General features: G+C 50.4%; 1 protein-coding gene across 1 annotated transcript in view; it reads left to right on the top strand.

Moving 5' to 3' along the window:
* Uck2 (uridine-cytidine kinase 2) overlaps positions 1-15968 on the top strand; it is a 59235-nt gene extending 43267 nt beyond the window's left edge. Inside the window, exons 2-7 of the mRNA XM_021197956.2 lie at positions 1941-2100; positions 2793-2889; positions 4645-4787; positions 9186-9283; positions 11299-11347; positions 12503-15968. Of these exons, the coding sequence (XP_021053615.1) occupies positions 1941-2100; positions 2793-2889; positions 4645-4787; positions 9186-9283; positions 11299-11347; positions 12503-12642 (687 nt within the window). The 3' untranslated portion in view covers positions 12643-15968. The remainder of the gene's footprint in view (positions 1-1940; positions 2101-2792; positions 2890-4644; positions 4788-9185; positions 9284-11298; positions 11348-12502) is intronic.
* Positions 15969-18420: the final 2452 nt, after the last annotated feature.

The raw sequence follows: 18420 nt of genomic DNA, 5'->3' as shown, positions 1-18420 counted from the left end.
AAGAGAGGATGAAGATATGCAAAACTAGACTGCATGCAAGCTCCCTCGGGCTGTGTTAGACAGCTGTGAGCTGTTCCAGCCTTGGTTTAGAGTCCGGACTCCAGCACCTTGTTGTGCCTCCCACCCCACTCCCCACCCCCATCCCCACGCACACCCCCCAACTCCACCTTAGCACTATCTGTTGAGCTCCTGTACTAGTGATTTCCATCATGTAAGGCTCACTAAACAGCCCTGTCCCAGTCAGGGATTCCGAAGAGCACCGAAGCCCTGGAATCGCACTTGACGGCAGACTTTTAGCCAACTAATAAGAGCTGCCAGTCAGATTTTTTTTTTTTTTTTCAGGGTTGTAGCTGGGTCAAGAGAAAGAAATTGTTTCTTGTCAGGCATGCTAGCTTTATACACTTTGGTGGTGGTAGTGTGGTGTTACTATGGATCAAAAACATTTACTAGACTTGGACTAAATTGTTCTAAAAATGTACAGTTAATGCATACATGCCTTTGTGAAAGTTCTGTGTCCCAGAAGAGGTGACCAGCACAGACTTTTCTCACCACCTTTGAATGTAGGAATCAGGTGCCAGCTAGGAAAAGGAAACCCCAGGCCTGCAACTGTGTCAGTCCCTTGCAATGACTTGGATGCTGGCTGTTTGCAGTTAGAGACATGTGAGCTCTACCTTCCTGGGGGTGGGGGCAGAGGTGGGGGTGGGGGACAGCTCAGGGAGCAAATCTACACTCAGTTTATTTAACTGTGGCAAACTGTTGTTCCTTCTTCGAGGCTTCTTACTGGGTTGTGTGACGAATGTGCCCTGTGGTGCTGCACAGAACAGTCTGATAGATACAGACCATGCAGTGAGTGGCTTACTGTTCTCAGGCTCCAATAAACCAAAGAACGTTCATAAGAATTGTGACTTTGTGCTTTGGTATGTGTGTTTTGCTGTTAAAATCAGGTGGCAAAGTTTATAAAACAGGTTCAAGAACAAAACCGAGCCTGGTAACTCTGTAATATGTCAGTTCCGGGTTGTCGGGTTGTTTGTTGCTTCCAGAGCTTTTCCTGGCTCTGTAGACCAGACTGGCCTCAAACTCAGGGCTTGGCCTGCCTTCTCCTCTCAGAGGGCTAGAACCAATGGCACACACTTTTTATTTTGTTCTCCATCCGGGTTTAGTGTGTGTATGTGTGTGCGTGTCCGTGGAGGTCAGAGGACAACTTACCCACATTCACTCTTTTCCTTCTGCTTCATGGGTTCACCACAGATAACAGGTGTGGTGACCAGTGCCTTACCCACTGAACCACCTTGCCAGCCTGCTTCTGGAGTGCCCCGTGCTTTAAGGTTTATTACTTACTTATATCTACCGGCCTATAAAAGCCAGAAGAAGCTGTTGGCTTCCCTGGAGTCAGAGTTACAGGTGACTGTGAGCCACCCGTCCTGGGTACTGGAGATGGAACTCATGGCCTGGGAAAGAGCAGCAAGCACTTCAGCCACAGAGCCGACATTCTAGCCCATCCGTCACCACATCGCATAGATCGCCCTTGCTCTGGCTCTTGCCCGCTGTGTAGGGGCTGAGTTCCCCGTGGTCACTTTTTGCTCTGTCGGCATAGCGTCAGTTCCACTTTCTCCATGAAGATAGAGCATGTTTGGCATTCTGTTTTCATTCACCAGCTTGCAGAGAGGAGGCAGGGCCACTCTCCACACCTTACAGCATGGAGCCCTCAGAGCAGCAGGTCCTGAGGAGGAGGAAAGGACCATGGGCTGGTCTTAGAGGGGTTTTATTTTTTCAAGATCCCAAATCCCCACCCCCCACCCCCCTGCACTGTCATTGTTTTAGTGGGCTGTATATTACCAGAGCTTCTGGCTTCCTTTCAGGGAGGCACCAGCCTCGAGATGTGTCTTCCTTTGCCCCAGTACACTCCCCCACACACCTCTTGTCGTCTTCTCTCCTCACAGTCTTCCGTTTGTGCTAAGATCGTCCAGCTTCTGGGGCAGAATGAGGTGGATTACCACCAGAAGCAGGTGGTGATCCTGAGCCAGGATAGCTTCTACCGAGTCCTCACCTCAGAGCAGAAGGCCAAAGCCCTCAAGGGACAATTCAACTTCGATCACCCGGGTGAGTTGGGAGTTGAGAGGTGTGTGTTGAAAGTGGATCGGGTGGTGGCAGAGTTGAGAGATGGTGTGTGTTGAAGGTGGATCGGGTGGTGGCAGAGTTGAGAGATGTGTGTGTTGAAGGTGGATCGGGTGGTGGCTGTGTTCACGAGGCTTAGCTTCTCTCAGTCTGTTCCTCCTGTCCACACCATAGGGGCCTTCTGATGGGTAGCAGCCTGTACTGTCTCCACCCACCCCTCAACCCCCATCCTGCCCCATATGGTCTGCTTGGTGACCAGCAAGAAGGGAGATGGGAGTGTCTCAGTGTGGACCCCTAAATGAGTTCTGTTGCGAGCTTAGATCAGCACACTGGTCGTCTGGGCTTCTCGTTGTTGGGAGTCAGCCCTGCTTGGCCATGGGACTGTAGTTCTTCCTCGTCACGGTGTACTTTCCACTTAGCTTGAGCCAATCCCAGGGCACCCAGCTGAGAGATGGGAGTGGGGCATGTCAGCACCAAGTGTAGGCTGTGAGCAGAGTTCAGTTTACCGGAACTCATTTACACACCCTGTTAAGATCCAGGGAGTGCTTATATTCTATCATGGGTGGACATTGGCTTTGGAGAGGCAGCGTACTTTGGGGTGTGAAGTTTGTTCTGATTTTAGGACAGGTTAGTTTAAAACCAAGAGCTGTGTTAATTAATAATTTGATTTCCTTCAGATGCCTTTGACAACGAACTCATCTTCAAAACACTCAAAGAAATCACTGAAGGAAAAACGGTCCAGATCCCCGTGTATGACTTTGTCTCCCACTCGCGGTAAGCGAGCCAGGCTGGCCAGAGGCTGTGAGCTGTGTCCCGGGTGTGCACTCTGCCTCCTTCCCCCTCTTTATGAGGATATTCGTGGACTACTTGGGTGGTTTCCTTTTTCTCTCTGAAGGACGGGGTTGAACTTTGGGCAAGTGCGTTTGTTGTGGAATGCATCTTTGAATCTTTGCTCTTTGAAAAGGTCATCATGGGCAGGACCAAAGGCGGGACAGGGAAAGAACAAAGCAACATCTCTGTCCCGAGGCTGTACTTGTAGCTGGAGAGTGTGCAGGGTTTGAGGCCACCAGAATCATACCACTCCCCAAAGCTAGTCCCCAGTCTGCAGACAGCATCCAGACATCTAGATCCAGACAGACTCTGTTGAAGCCCCCCTGTGAGCATCCATTCTAGGGCATAATTAGAATCTGAGCTTACTCTCTTTGCCCTAATATGAGGATACATTTGGGAATATTTACTCTTGTTGGCCAGATACGAGTCTTTAGAACTGGGTTAACATAAAACTCCTTGGGGCTCCACAGTGTAAGCTGAACTTGCAGATAGCCTGTTTGTTCCCAGGCGTGGCATCTTGGACCTGAGCTGGTAGAGGCTCCATGAATGTCTTTATCTGTGGGTTGTTAGAAAGTTTTTCTCACCGGCTTTTCATTCTTCTGATAACTCTGTGCCATTCTCCTGAGTTGAATTCTTTTAATACAGGAAATTAGATCTCTTACCAGATGTTCCTGTCATTATAAGCCTAGTGCTTGCCTCTACATTATCCTGTTCTACATCCTGAGCTATTAGTACAGTGCACATATACATAGCCTGTGCCTTTCTCATAACTCAGGGCACGAGGGTGTGGCAGGGGTTGGGACAGAGGACGAAGATGAGAGGGTAATCCCCATGCAGTGAAATGCAGTGGGGCTCCAATGCCCTCCCAGCTCCTCCAGTGGTACCAGATCCTGCTATATGAGGGATTGAAGAACATTAGAACTAAGTATTCCCCAACTTAGAGTGGTTTGCCAATGTTACCTCTCTTGAGTTAGGGAAGGAGACTGACTGTACAGTGTTAACAGGCAGTAGGGGCCTGTAAGGAGGTGTAAGGCAGATATCTTATCAAAGGCTAAGAATGCACTGAAGGGGCATGGGGCAGAAGAACCCCAGGCAGCCTGTCTGTTCAGACCCATCCCAGGACCACTGTGCAAGGATCTGCCTCTGGCTGCCCAGCCCTGTGAGTGAATGAGCTGTCTGTCACTAAGGATGGGGGCCCTTGGAAAAGGTGGACAGAGAACTCTGGACTTCCATCCAGGGCTTTCTCTTTCCCCCTCTTTCCCTTGGCTCTTTGCTCCCCTCGAGTTGCCCCAGGTAGGGGAGAGTGGGTAGAAATGTGTATAGCAGTGGGTAGGAGAGTATATAGCAAGCACTGAATGAGTATCTGATTCTTAAAAGTTCAGAGAGCTAAGATGCAGAAGTGCAAGGCACGACAGAATTCCTAGAGATGCCTCCAGAGAAACTCGAGCTCACACCTGTTTTTGTCTCTGTCTGCATCCTTCAACCCGTTTTATTTAAAGAATGTCTGCCACTAGTTTGTCCTAGCCTTCTTAATTCCTCGTCTGCATGGTGGTGGCCTGAGGCCTCTGGGGCTAGGAGCCAAGCCCCTTCTGTTGTAGGTCTATATGGGGGTGGGGGGAGGAACCAGGAATCGCAGCCCAGCAGATGCTCTGATCTTGCTGTCTCCCTGTCACTCCATCACTGCTCCCATCTTTGCAGGAAAGAGGAGACGGTCACCATCTACCCCGCAGACGTGGTGCTCTTCGAAGGGATCCTAGCCTTCTATTCCCAGGAGGTCCGAGACCTGTTCCAGATGAAGCTTTTCGTGGACACAGATGCGGATACCCGTCTGTCTCGCAGAGGTGCGTTCTGTAAGCTTCAGATGGCCCGCTTGGTGGCCACTTTGGGAGCAGATAGATGGGAGCCCAGGAGAGGCATGTGCCTTCCCTGGATCTGAAGTGAAGCCTGGACCTTTCCTAATGCAGCTGTGTGGCCCTATGACTCAGCTCAGTTATATCAGCCCAGCCCTCGGATATCCTGCTACCTAGTGTTTGGTGATATTTAGGAAGGGATTAGTCATGTTACGGTTTAGGTAAAGAAAGGCTTGTTCGGTCACAAAGATGAAACAAGGCTAGTTTCATTGGGAATCATCTAGTTTAAATGCTTATGGCTTTTTTTTCCCCCATAAGGCATCAATAAGAGATGCCTTGGACTTGGAAGTCACTAACTGTAAGGCATCCGGGGACAGGGACAGTGCTTAGTCCCTTTTCCCACCATCTGCTTCCTCATACTCTCATTCCCTTGAGCCAGCCCTCGAGTAGATTCTCCACCAGGCCTTCCTGAGAGCGGACCTGTGCATTCTCAGAAACCACAGAACTAACTGGGTAAGGAGCTGAGCGGAGCCATTTGATTCCTGGGAGGCTTGGGGGCGCGGGGTGTTTAGGTCATAGGGATGAGGTGTGATTGTGGTGCAGGCAATTAGAGAAAGTGCTCATTATCTATATAGACACACAGTGGCTTGCTCTGCGAGTACCTTCTGGATGGAGCATACAAGAGAGAATAGGTAGGAAGTAGCTTGCTCAGTGGGCAGAGTGCTTGCCCAGCATCTGTGAAGTCTAAGTTCCATCCCAGCATCACATGAGCAGGTGTCCTCTATTGCTAATACATCCGGGGAGGTAGAGGAAGGAGGATCGGAAATTCAAGGGCATCCTTAGCTAGTTCAAGGCCAGCTTAGACCCTGTCTCAGACAGATCCTGGTAGGTAGATATGTGAGTTAGTGGAAGCCGTGGAACTGAGAGAAACTAGTCTAAGGGATTTTCCTGCTAAGGAACGATGGGGTGCATGCTCACTTGGTACTCACAAAAGTATCCCTATGTGATGGTGGGAGATTGGTGGGAGAGACCTTAGTTCCAGCAGGCAGGTCCCTCTTCTAGCTTAGTGACGGTGGTGGCTCTAGCGATACCCAGGCAGGCTTGTGTTTCTTTATGGACCCTTCCTGTCTCAGTGCATCTGACCCAGCGCCTAGCTCGTCACCTGACCTACAAGTGCCTCGGCTTTCCTCGCCTTATGGTTGCCAAAGGCAACATGGTAAATAATAATAATAATAATAATAATAATAATAATAATAATAATAGTAATAATAATAATAAATCAAAGCCAGGAGAAATGTGCTAACACTCAGGCTTCAATGCCCATCAGATGTGTGGCCTTGGACAGACTGTGTTTGAACCTTATTTTTCCCTAGTACACAGTCATCCGGGGATGAGTCCTTCAGTGATGGATTAGAGATGTTGTAGAGAGAGTGCCCAGGGGCGCAGGAGTTGATGGTTGCTGCTCGTGAGGTCAGAGGGAGGGGCTGGCATCCTCTCTGCAGCCTAACTGGGCCTCGGGAGAGTCTTGATTGACTGGCTCACTAACTAGTCTAGCAGGTGGGACTCAGTCTTAGACCTCAGAGGAGGCCAGACTTCTAGGAAATTGGAATCAGACTTGGAGTAGTTGTAAAGTCTTGGCTTCTGACTAAAATCAGGTCATCACAATCCAGGTTGACCCAAACATTCTCCTTCCCTTTCCTGGCCTGGGGTGGGGAGAGGGTCTCCATATGACTATGGGAAGTCCTTGAAGTGATGAGGAATCTGGGAGCTCTGCCTGCCTTTGCCTCCAAGGGTTGAGATTTAAAGGTGTGTGTACCCAGCTCCCCCCACCCCGAGGTTCTCTTTGATGAGTGACTGTCTGCCCGTTGCTGCCAGGGCAGACAGCTTGCCTCCTCCTTTCATATGTGTCTTTCCAAGTCCCCCCTCTGCCAAGCCCCACCCTTCCTGGTGGATTTGTGGAGTTTTCTTACTTGTCATTTCTATAAGTTCCTTCTTTCCAGGTGTGACATAAAACACACTTGGCGTATGCTTGGGGTGCAGGGAGCTGCAGGCAGGGCCTGGGGGACAGTGAGTGTCTGACAGTAGCAGGTAGAGACCTGGAGAAGATTCTGGGAGAGCTGAGCGCCAGGTTTCTACCCATCGATCCTAACCTAGGCTATATGTGCTAGATGACCTGTAGCCAGGGAGAAGTGGGTCTCAGAATCCCACAGGCCCTCCTGGTCCCCTTACTCCCTGCGTTTACTGAGTGCTTCTCTCTCTGCTCCTTCCTCCTGGCAGGCTCTTAAGCACCAGGGCAGAGCAGAAACGAGGCTTGGGCGGTTAGAGCGCCACCGCGGGCCCCCTCCAAGCCAGGCAGGGAGCTAGCGACATGTGTAGCTTCCTGCACATTGCTTTGTTCCAACCCAAGTGTGGGGCTCAGGCTGGGCTGCAGTGGGGTGGGGGTGGGGTGGGAGTGTTGGTTTTCTGGAGTTTCCGGTTTGTGCTAACATCTTGTTCTGACTCAGCCCTAGGTCTGGCTCCTTTTTCTTGGCAGTGCCCAAGGAGCAGGGCATTTCAAATGCAGTGTGCTGGCTGGCCCCGGCCTGCCCTTGGCCATGGAGCCATCCTAGTCTGTTTAAGGTGACAACTTCTTCGAAGGATCTTAGGGCGTTGGGTGACAGTGCCTTTTCTGTTATCGTATGTCCTCAATATCTGGGGCCCGTGTCTTTGTGGGACTTCTTTTCCACCTGTCCCTTTAAAATACCGTGGCATGTGTCTGCGTTCTCCTCCGGGCCTGGACCTTGCCTTAGCTCTCTGGAGCTCTGCAGGATTCCTCTGCAGCCCCTGCCCCCCTCCCCTCACTGACTGGTCTTAGTGTGAGGAGCCCCCTCCAGGTTGTGCTGGTATTGCAGTTGTCACAGGAGGGTAGGCTTGTCGAACCTACCATGGGCCAGCTGCCATGCTGGAGATTTTCTGTACCTCCCTGACATCTTAACTAACAGCTTTACCGGGGCTGGGAATGTAGCTCGGTTCCTAGATTGCTTGCCCAGCGTGCACAAGCCTGGATTCCTTCCCCAGCACTGCATGAAAACTGAGCACAGCAGCCCACACCTGGGATCCCAGCCCTCAGGAGTTTAGGCAGGTGTGTGAGTTAGTTGAAGGTCATCCTCTGCGCCATATCAAGTCCAGCCTGTAGGCTCCATGAGATTCCTCCCTCCCCCAGTTATAAATAAGATGCTACGTTGTCTACTTCTTGTTTAAGGAAATGAAGACCCCAGAGAGGATAAGTCACTTGTTTAAGGTCACAGGAGCAGGAGTCTCTGGGGACAGGACTCCCATCTAGGTCATGTTCCTCCAGATCCATAGTCATTAGATAAAGGGAGCCACACAGTCCTGCTGGCTCACTCCCCCCCCCCNCCCCCCACCCCAGCCGACTGCATGACTCACCGGTTTCTCTTATAACAAAAAGAAGTTACCAGGTCTGGTCTGCAGGGAGCAGCAGCAGCAGGTCTGTGAGGTGTTTGCCTACACGTGTGCGGGTGTGATCGTGGACGCATGTGCACATACACATAACTTCTTAGCGGCCTGGCTCTGATCTGGTAATCCCTGGGAATACAGATAAAGAACTTAGCAGGTTGATAGTCAGCTTTAACATGTCAGCTGTGCAGAGGGCTGTGTTGGTTGACAGGACCTCCTTCCTACCTCACTTCTCTAAGGGAAACTGAGGCCTGGGGAGGTCAGAGCATGGTGACAGAGCCAAGATAGTTTGGCCCTTAAAACAGGTTTTAAAAAGTGCTGGCTGCAGGTCCCTGACTAGAGGAACTGGGGGTAGATTGTAGACGTGGAAGGTGGTGAATCTGGGTCCATCTGGGCTCCCTCCGTGTTCTGGCTGACTCTTGCCTGGAATGTGAGAGAACTCACTGGGGGGCATTTCTATTTGCAAACTTCTATGCCTGAGGTGAGCAGAAAGGGCTTCCCGCCCACCGGCATGCCCACCCAGGAGATTTGCAACGGTGGCAGGGGTTGGGGGTGGGGTGGGATGAAGGTGGTGGGGTTGCTGTGGATTTGGGAACACTGGTGAGCATTCTGCCAGCCGCTGCCACCTGCTCACCTGACTCAGTGGGGATGCCCTGCTCTTTCCTGGTTCTTGTACAAAATTCTGTTGGCTTGAGACAAAAAAGCTGCTTGTTGGTCTTGGTCAGTCAGCCTTTTATGTTAGAGAACACACTGTAGTAGAATTTGCTGGTAGTAAGACTTAATGCAACTTGTTTTTTCCTAAATCTGTTGTTGATCCATCTTAGGTCAAGGATCTGAGAAGTCAGTTTCTCAGTCACCCCGGCGACCTGCATGGGCCCGGCCTGCTCCCTCATGAACCGCCTTCTTGATTTTTGTTTTTTTCTTCTCTTGCAGTATTGAGGGACATCAGCGAAAGAGGGAGGGACCTTGAGCAGATTTTATCACAGTACATTACGTTTGTGAAGCCTGCCTTTGAGGAATTCTGCTTGCCAGTGAGTTGTATTTGTCTCTGATAAATGTAAATTTTGATATTTAATGGTTTCATCTTCTTTAAAGGATTATTATTATTGTTATTATTGTTATCATTTTATGTGTATGGGTGTTTTTGCCTGTGTATGTCTGTGTACCACAGGCATGGAGTGCCCAGAAGAGAGCATGGGATCCCATGGAACTGGAGTTCCAGATGGTTGTTAGCAGCCAGGTGTATGCTGGGTCCTTTTTGAGAATGATAAGAGTGTTTAACTGCTGGGCTCTAGCTATGTAATGGTAGATTACTGGACTCTCTGCTACTCAGATCTTACTCCTCTTTGAGTGAGTACCCAGTTGAAGTCCTGAGAGAGCAGGCTAGGTTCTGTCCTGCTGTCTTTCTCTCCTCTTCCTCTTAAGGTTACTCTAACCCTTTCCTAGCACTACCCCGGAGGGTTATGGTATCAAGACTTTGCCTGAAGCTAGCTCACATCCAAGACAGACCTTAGCCAGCTGGAGACTCCAGAAGGCCCAGTGTGGGTGCAGGGGGTGTGGTGGGAGGCACTGTGACAGTTGGTTCATTTGGAGAGTGCTGCGCTATGCTAGAATCCTCTTCCTTGCCTGTGTCCTGGCACAGCTGTATCCCCTCGGGAGGACCTGGGATGGTGAGGTGGCTTTCTGAAAACCGAAGGGGACTGGCTCAAAGCTCATAACCCACCAGAGAAACACATCTCCCCAGGAGAGGCCAAAGGGGGCCGGTGAAGGGAAGTTGCCTAGACTTCAGGATGTGATGTGGTCTTGAGAAGGGAAGAAGATGCGCAAGGAGCGTTAGGAGAATCGCTGTGTCCTCCCAGCTTGAGCAGGTCTGGCAAAGCAGGCCTTTCTTGTCTGTAGTGAGGAAAGGGAGAAGTTGGAGCTTAGGCCGGTTTCAGTGAGGTCCTTTGGGAAGAGTGGTGTTGGGGAGGCTCTTCACTGTAAGTGTGGCTTTCTCTCTTCTTGCTAATAAAAGCCTTCTGCTTTTTCTCCTCAACACACCTGCTTTAAATTAGTTAGACCTTTGCCTTGCAGCAGGCTTGGTTTTGTTTTCAGTCAGGGACTGCTGGACTTTCTGAGTAAGCCCGAGTCTGAAGGTTAGGATCAGGTTTCTGGGAAAGGGCTCCCAGGGCCGAAGGGCTGTGAAATCCTTTTCCGCCTCTTTTACCTGAGAACCTTCCCACTCTTTGACTTACCGAGAACCCAGAAGGGCTTCACCATTTGGGAGCCAACAGTGTCTGTCACTGTTCTGCCGTTTAGCTCAGGTGAAAATCCTGGCTGAGTGTTGTCTGGGATGTCTGTGCTCATCCCCATGGTCCAGCTATATCCTTGCTCAGGGAAGACCAGTTCATTTCCCATCATTGAGAAAGGTCTGGGTCTGAGGCTGACATGGCCATGGTCCGCAGTGGCAGGAGTGAGGGTTCTTGGGCATACAAAGGGGTGCTCATGGACTGTGTGAAAGGGCAGGGGCATATTCTAGGATGCGCTTACTGCTAATATGGCTCACGGAATCTCAGTAAACAAACAAAATACATAACACCAGGAGCATGGCTTCACTTTGTAAGCTATTGTAGTGGTAGAGAAGCCAGCAGGATGCTCCCCTCCGAGGCTTTGTCTGAGGGCTAGGTGTGGACAGTGTCATCCCCCAGACTGCCTGAAAACCCTAGGTGCAGCTATTGGTGCTTTTGTTTTGTGAGCACTGGGGGCGGAGCCCGGGGTCCTAGACTAGGCAAGAGCTCACCCACTGAGCTGCATCTCCAAGCTGTTAAGTGTGGGCTTTTCTGATTAACGCTATTCCGAGTGTAGGCTATACCTGACATGCCCTTTCTCCCTTTCACTCTCTTGTCAGCCATGAAGGTACTTCCTTAGGCCTCTCCTTCCCTACCATCACCTTCAAGGCCTCAAGCTGCTGCCAGGGGCAGTCTAGTCCCTCCCTGTGCCCTTGGAGAGGGACTCAGGTTTGTCTCTGAATGCCCAGTTAATTCGATGTAAATATCTTTCTCTACAGACAAAGAAATACGCTGATGTGATCATTCCTAGAGGTGCGGACAATCTCGGTGAGTACCTGTGGGGCGTCCCCCTGTGCTCAGTAACCTGCTCACACCGCTCTTAATAGGGGCACAGTTGTGATGACTCTACAGGGTCCTGTAGTCTTGGGAACAGATCTGTGGTCACATGTATGTCCATGTGTGTAGACATACATACTCAGGGAATCTTACAGAAAGGGCTGTAGGCTCCCTTCATCTGCCACCTGACATGTGGCCACCTGGTATCCAAGACATACCAAGTCCCAGAATCCTGTGTCTGTGCTTGTAACCCTGGCAGTATTTGGACTGGAAATGGGACAGTTGCTGGGGCATGTTGTCTGCCAGCCTAACTGTGTCCCCAGTTTAGTTGAGACTGTTTGAAGGGGACAAGGTAGAGGGTGATAGAGAAGAACACACCTGACATCTTCCTCTGGCCTCCCTATACACTCAGATACATACCCCACTGTGACACACACACACACACACACACACACACACACACACCCTTGTTGATGCTGTTAGCATTGGTCAGTTGGCTGAGGTATGCAGTTTGTTTCTGATGCTAACACAGCTCGTCCTTCTGTGGGAAGAAGGGCCTTTTGTATTGATATTGTTGCAATTTGGGGACATAAGTTTGTAGATCTTTAGTAAAAGGGACTTAGAGCTATTTGGTGTTAAAAACCCTCTCTGGCTGGGTGGTGGTCGTGCATGCCGTTAATCCCAGCACTCAGAAGACAAGTGCAGGAGGAACTCTTTGAGCTTGAAGCCAGCCTGATCTATGGACTTCTAGGACAGCCAAGCTATTCGGAAAAAATCCTATCTCTAACCCCAACCCCCACCCTCCAAAAACAAACAAACAAACAAACCCAAAACCAGACCACCCGCAGTCATAGCCACACAGTTTTTGGGTTGCTTCATCTGGTGGGAATTCTGACTGGCTAACTCTGACTGGTGGCTAGTAGATGGCCGTTCACTGGATATCATTCCCTGTCCTTGTAGAATATTTTGCTGGAGGCTCTGGAGAAGGTTGGGTGACTCGCTTTTAAGGGTCAGGGCCACTCTCCTGGAAGTCTTTGCCTCTGCTTCCCTAGTGCCTGTCCATGCCCACAGACTGTCCTCACAGCCATGCTCGTGTGCCCTCGCCACCCCCTGCTGTCCCTAACACTGCTGGTCTCTGTCTCACAGTGGCCATCAACCTCATCGTGCAACATATCCAGGACATCCTCAACGGGGGGCTCTCCAAGCGGCAGACGAACGGCTATCTCAACGGCTACACCCCTTCCCGCAAGAGGCAGGCGTCAGAGTCCAGCAGCCGGCCACATTGACCCCCGTGCCCCTGACTCCAAACCCCAGCCCCCAGCTCCAAGACACAGGAGGGGTCGAGAGGCTCTGGTCACCTGTACATATGCCTCCTCAGAAAATTACTGTATTTAAGAAAACACCACGGAGATGAAATGCCTTGATTTCCCTTTCTGCCTTTTTGTACTTTGGAACAGCAAATCTTGACGGAACTTGACCCTGAGCTTAAGTGACAAACTGTGCCAACTAGTACTGGTGATGCCTAATTATGAACCCAACGTGTAACCAGTTATAAATACACACATACATACGTCTATATAAAAAGAAAGGATCTATTTTTGTGTAACTGTACAGATACTGTAAAGCTGTTTGCCATAAGTATTCTGTAGGAACCTGTTCGTGGGTGTCGGGCCTGGAGCCCCGCCCGGCAGTGTTCTGTGCTCTGGCAACTGGTGAGTCGGGTGGTTGATCAGTTGATGTCCCTTGCCCTCAGCATCCTGGACCTCAGTGGGGATGGGACTCAACCCCCAGGGGCTCCCTTGCCAGATGCCACCTCCTGGAAACTGGAGCCGAGGGAGATACTTCTATCTTTTTTTTTTTTTTTTTTTTCTTTTCCTTTCCTGTTTTCTGTTTTGTTTTGGAGTTGAAATTAAGTGTGATCTCAACTCACCTCAATCTCAGGGAAGAGGCCCACTGAGGAAGATCAGTCTGTCTGCGTTCCTTCCTCCCTTGCTCTGGTTGTCTGGGTACCTCCATGACTCCTTCTTCCTGTGCTGTCTCTATTTCCCAGGAAGCCAGAGCTGTCTCCGAGAGAAGGGGGTGGGGTGGGAGTCTGTCTCCTGCAGGGTGTAAGGGACTAGCTGGCCAATTGCCTGACACATTATTGGATAAAAATACTTATCTTAATGAGCTTTGGTTAACGACATCTGGTATGGACCACTGACATTTATTCGAGGTTGCCCCAGGAGTTCCACCCATGAAGCTAATAGTTCTTTTGTCCCGTCTGAGCTGGGGCTGTACCCAGGAGGTGACAGCCGATGCCTCCCCCCCTTCCCTGCCCCCCGGAGATTTCTCTTGAGAAGCAGAAGCCTCAGGATGATTTCCTGAACCACACCGTCACCCTGTTAATAAGGTGGCTGCCTAGCAGGAAGGGGCCGGGAGAAGAGAAGTTATTTCTTAGAAGATGTTAAAGGAGGGTAGTTAAATCACGGGTACCCAAACTGGGGTTTTAGATTGAAGATGGCCAAGGTAGAGGCCTCAGTCTGTGCTGGCTGCAGAAGAGCCGTGGATTGTCACGTTGGTGGTCACCATCCTGCGCTTTGTGGGCCACATGCTTAGTCCCTAACCCACGGGAGAGCCTCGTGTCTGGGCAGCACTCAGAGCCCACTAAGGCTCTTACTCCAATACTCCACGAACCACACCGAGGTTCCCTCGAGCCATCCCATCTGTCTGATTCCCCAATCAGGATTCAAATTTGCCTTCAATTCCGTTTTTTCTATTTAGGTGTCATTAACCCAGTCTTCAGCAGAGCTTTTGTCACTTTTCTGAGGCAGTAGGGGGCCGTGGTGCAGGCTCTGTAGCAAGTCCGCATAATGGTAGCTGCCTTTGGAGCAGGGAGCTCTCAGCTCGGGGCGCCTGTGGGGAAGATGCACTCACCAAGGCAGATCCATCTAGAGTATTTGGGGAAGCAGTCTTTATCACATCGACTTCTTGAAATTCTGAGATTATAAGCGGTAGGTTAGGACCTGGCCTCAGATCCCAAGAACAAGGACCTTGGCCTTGTGGGTCGGGGTTGTATGTCGCATGTGCTCATGGGAAACCTGTTCCTGTGTACAGGAGCCTTGGCAGCTCAGTGGATAGCACGCTCAACTTTACTTGAAGCTTCCAGGTGCCAAACCACTTCGTGCCTTGGCTGTCTATCCCACTGCCGTGGAAAATGGAGTCTTCTCATCTCTGAGCCTTTACTTAGCTGTTCCCTCATCTACCCATGGTGTTGGGACCAAGCCTCCAAAACCTCTGAGCAGCCCACTTGTTGTAGCTTGGACACAGCTGTAGGACCACCCTACCCCTATCTCCTTGGGAAGTTCTGGATTGGCTAGAAGCAGTATTTGCTGGGTATAGGAAAGGGATGGACGCTGTACTGTTTTCAGGCCGCCCAGCTTTTGGCCAAATTGTGCATTTGAACTTTCTACAGGAAACATTGTGGTCTGAGCCTTGGGGTTTTGGTTTTGCCATTCCATTGGAGAATTGGGAGGTAAAGGGAACTGGAAACCATGGCATTTGTCATCTGGGGACTCCTAGCTGTTACAGAGAGGAAGCCGAGCTGGGCACAACCTTGAACACAGGTGCACAAATCCTTCCACTTGAGAGCCACTCAATGGTGCTTGCTTCCTCCACCCGTTCACGTTATGTCTTTGGCCTGAGTGTTTAGGAAACAAAAATTTTGAGTCTTGTGTCACAGGAAGGTCCGGCCTTACACCTCATCATGTTAATGCACCCCCCCCCCCCCAACTTCTCTTTGAATAACCTAAGGCTGGAAAAGATAGGCATCTGATCTGGCCAGGGTGGAAAATGCCCTGGGGAAGGGAGTGGAGCAGGTTCAAGCCTTGCGGGGAGGGCAGTGGCCAAGTCACCTGTCTCTGAACGACCATGGGGGAAGTTGGCTCCATCTTGCTCTCTCCAGGGTGAGTCTCTTGGGAGGCCACTGGGTCAGGAGTGCCCCTGAGTAGCCAAAAGTGGAGACCCGATCAACCTTGACCTCAAAGCCCCGCCACTGTAGAGGAGGAATGCAGTCTCTGGCAGGGAAATGTTTTTCACTGCGCTTGGAACCTGTGTTGTTCATGTCCAAGAGTCTCTAAAGAATGGGCTGATTTTCAGGAGGCTGGGGTCAGCCTCTGGTACACGCAGGCCCATGCTTTCTGGGAAGGGCCAGCTGGCCATCTCTGTCTCTTTGCCACTTACACTTTCTTCCGGGCCATTGCTGTATGCTTTGCATCAGGACAAGGAAGAAGGCAGGTTGGAAAGGCACACTTGGATGGATGCATCTAGTAGTGTACACAAGTCCCTTTTAAGTTTCTGGCTCTGGGCCTGCACGGTTCTCACGGTGCCAGGCACAGGTGACGCCAGGCACAGGTGGCGGGTTTCAGGGGCGTCCTGTTTCTCTCGGGCAGTGAGTTCCCACCCAGCCTGGCCTCTGGAGCAAGGTTGGGTGGACTAGAGACTAGGCCCTTCTTTCCCTGGAAGAGGCTGCCTCTTCCCGTCTTTGCTTTTTGCTGCCCTGCCTTTGTTTGTGCTATGAAATGACCACACCCTATGTACTTGGCTGTAAATAAAGACAAATAAAAACAATGAATTCAACTCTTCACTCCTTTGTGGTGCCTGGTTAGTTGCAGGCGGAGGGAGGGCTGGGCCTTACACTTCTAGAGGGAGCAGGGGTGCCTAGCCTGCGTCCTGGTCCTGGGATGTGTGTGGGACAGACTCCCAGGGCTCTCCCAGGGTTAGTTCCCTTGCACTCCCTACCACATGAACCACTGGGCCATGGTTTCTGGGAGACTGAGGTTCTAGGAATGCTGACTCTGTTCTCACTGATGTCCTTTGTGTAGCCTCTGCCTCTGCTGCCTTCCAGACCTTCCCACTTCTCTCTGTTGAGAAGGAGAACTAAATCTAAGTGGAGTGAGCTGGGGGTGAGGGGGGGTGGGGGGGAGGGGAGGTAGGGTAGGGCATGTGGTGGAAGGAAGCTTACATTAATGATAACTCACTATGATGCGAATGAAGGTATATGTATTTTAAAACATACATGTGCATTAGTGCTTGCACGTATGTCTGTGTACTATATGCATGCAACTCGCAAGGTGTTGGAGTGAGCCACCATGTGGGTGCTGGGACCCAAATCTGGATCCTCTGAAAGAGCAGTAAGTGCTCTGAACTACTGAGGCATCACTCCAGCCTTTGTGTTCTTGCTTGATGATTGATTGATTGATTCTTTAAGAGTCTTGCTATATAGCCCTGTGCCATGTTGAACAGAATGGCCTCTGAACTCAGAGAGATCCATCTGCTTCAGCCTCCCAAGTGCTGGGATTAAAGGCATGCACCATCACAGCCAGTTTATTCCTGTTTTTAAAAGACCTACCTCCAGGGCCTTGCACACAATGGCTGTGCTCACACAATGGCTGTGCTCTGCAGTCCCTGGCAGTTCCCATGCCTTAGCTGCCCTCCATCTCTACCTCTGCTCATCCTGTCTTTCCAGATGCTAACCAGGCCATCCTGGAACTAGGCAGGTCTCTAAATGGGAGCCTCAGCAGTGTCCCCTCTTTCCCCAGGGTGGTTTTGGTGGTGAGGCAGGGCAGTAATGCTGCTCCTAATTCTTTCTGTGTGTGGCTGTTTTGTCTTCAATGTTACATGGTGCCCTCAGGCCAAAAGAGGGCATCAGATGCCGTGGAACTGAAGTCACAGGTGGTTGTGAGTCTCAACAGTTTTCACTCCAGATTAGCACTGCTTTAATGACGCCATCAATGGGCTGGCTTGCAGACAGTGGCTTCGATACAAGGAGTAGAGAAAGGGTCTTGGAACATGGTACTGTCGGCTTCAAGAGACTAGGGCAGGTGGATTCCTTCACGATATGCTGGGGATGTTTAGGTGCTTTAAAGTGGATCGAAAGTTTAAGTTAATGGCACAGACCTGTGACCCCAGTATTGGAGAAGCTGAAGCAGGACGACAAATTTGAAGTCATCTTGGGCCACATTCAAAGACCCTATCTCAGAAATATCCCTCCCAATCGCCCCTTCGCCACCACAAAGAGGACAATTTAATGAGGGCCTTTTCTGGACTGGGGATGTATCTTGGTAGCCAAGCACCTGCCTAGCATAAGCAAGAGGCCCAGGCTCAGTCTCCAACAGTGCAACACCGAAACTGTGCCCAGATGTTAGCCTAGCCTCGTGTGTATACTTACATACACTTTCAATAAACCATGAGCTAAAATAACATGGGAACCCATGAGAGACGGGACTAAGCCCTGATATACACATCTCAGGTATGTAAAACTGCTCTCTATGTAAACACCACATCCACCCTGGGCATTGTCTTTATCGTGAGGAGCTGTTTGGATTCAGTGGTTCCAGGGACTTGAGTGTGTGTTGAGTTCTGACTGTCCTGGTCGGGGCAAACCAGCACCGGGTGACAGGAGCCCTCCCTGTGCCAACTGCTTCCCCTGAAGTAAACGGCCTCCATTGTAAAAATCACATGAGATTTTTTTCTCTGTTATGTGTTCGCTCATCCTTAAACAAACAGACAGACAGACAAACAAACACCCCCCCCCCCCCCCAAAGCAAACCAAACCTGGTGAACTATGCTAGGAATGTGCTGGTTCTCTGGGATCACTGGAGAACTGAATTCAGCTGCTGCAAATGTCTAACCTAAATGGCAGTAAGTGTGGTGTGTGTCTGCCATCTAGTGGTGGGGATTCAGACGGCAGCAGGAGGAGGTTCCTGGAAGGCCATTTGATTGGCTATAGGATATTTAAGAGATGTATACCCAAGTGCTACTAAAAGTATTAACTACTAATATGACTTTAAAAAAACATTTAAGCCTCCACTAGAGCACATAGAAACTAACTCCCTTAATTTCGCCATGGCAACAATTGTGAGTGGATTGGGATGGGGAGGGAGTGTGGATGTGTGTGTAGGTGTGAGTGTATGTGTGTGTGTAGGTCAGAAGTTGTCAAGTGTCTTCTCTTCTTCTATTATTATTATTATTATTATCCCACTATGTAGACCAGGCTGGTCTCTAACTCAGAGAGATCAGCCTCC

Source organism: Mus pahari, chromosome 5 (genome assembly GCF_900095145.1).
Source record: "Mus pahari chromosome 5, PAHARI_EIJ_v1.1, whole genome shotgun sequence".
NCBI classification, from domain to species: domain Eukaryota; kingdom Metazoa; phylum Chordata; class Mammalia; order Rodentia; family Muridae; genus Mus; species Mus pahari.
Note: the sequence above shows the minus strand (reverse complement) of the source record. Positions and strands in the feature narration are given on the sequence as shown.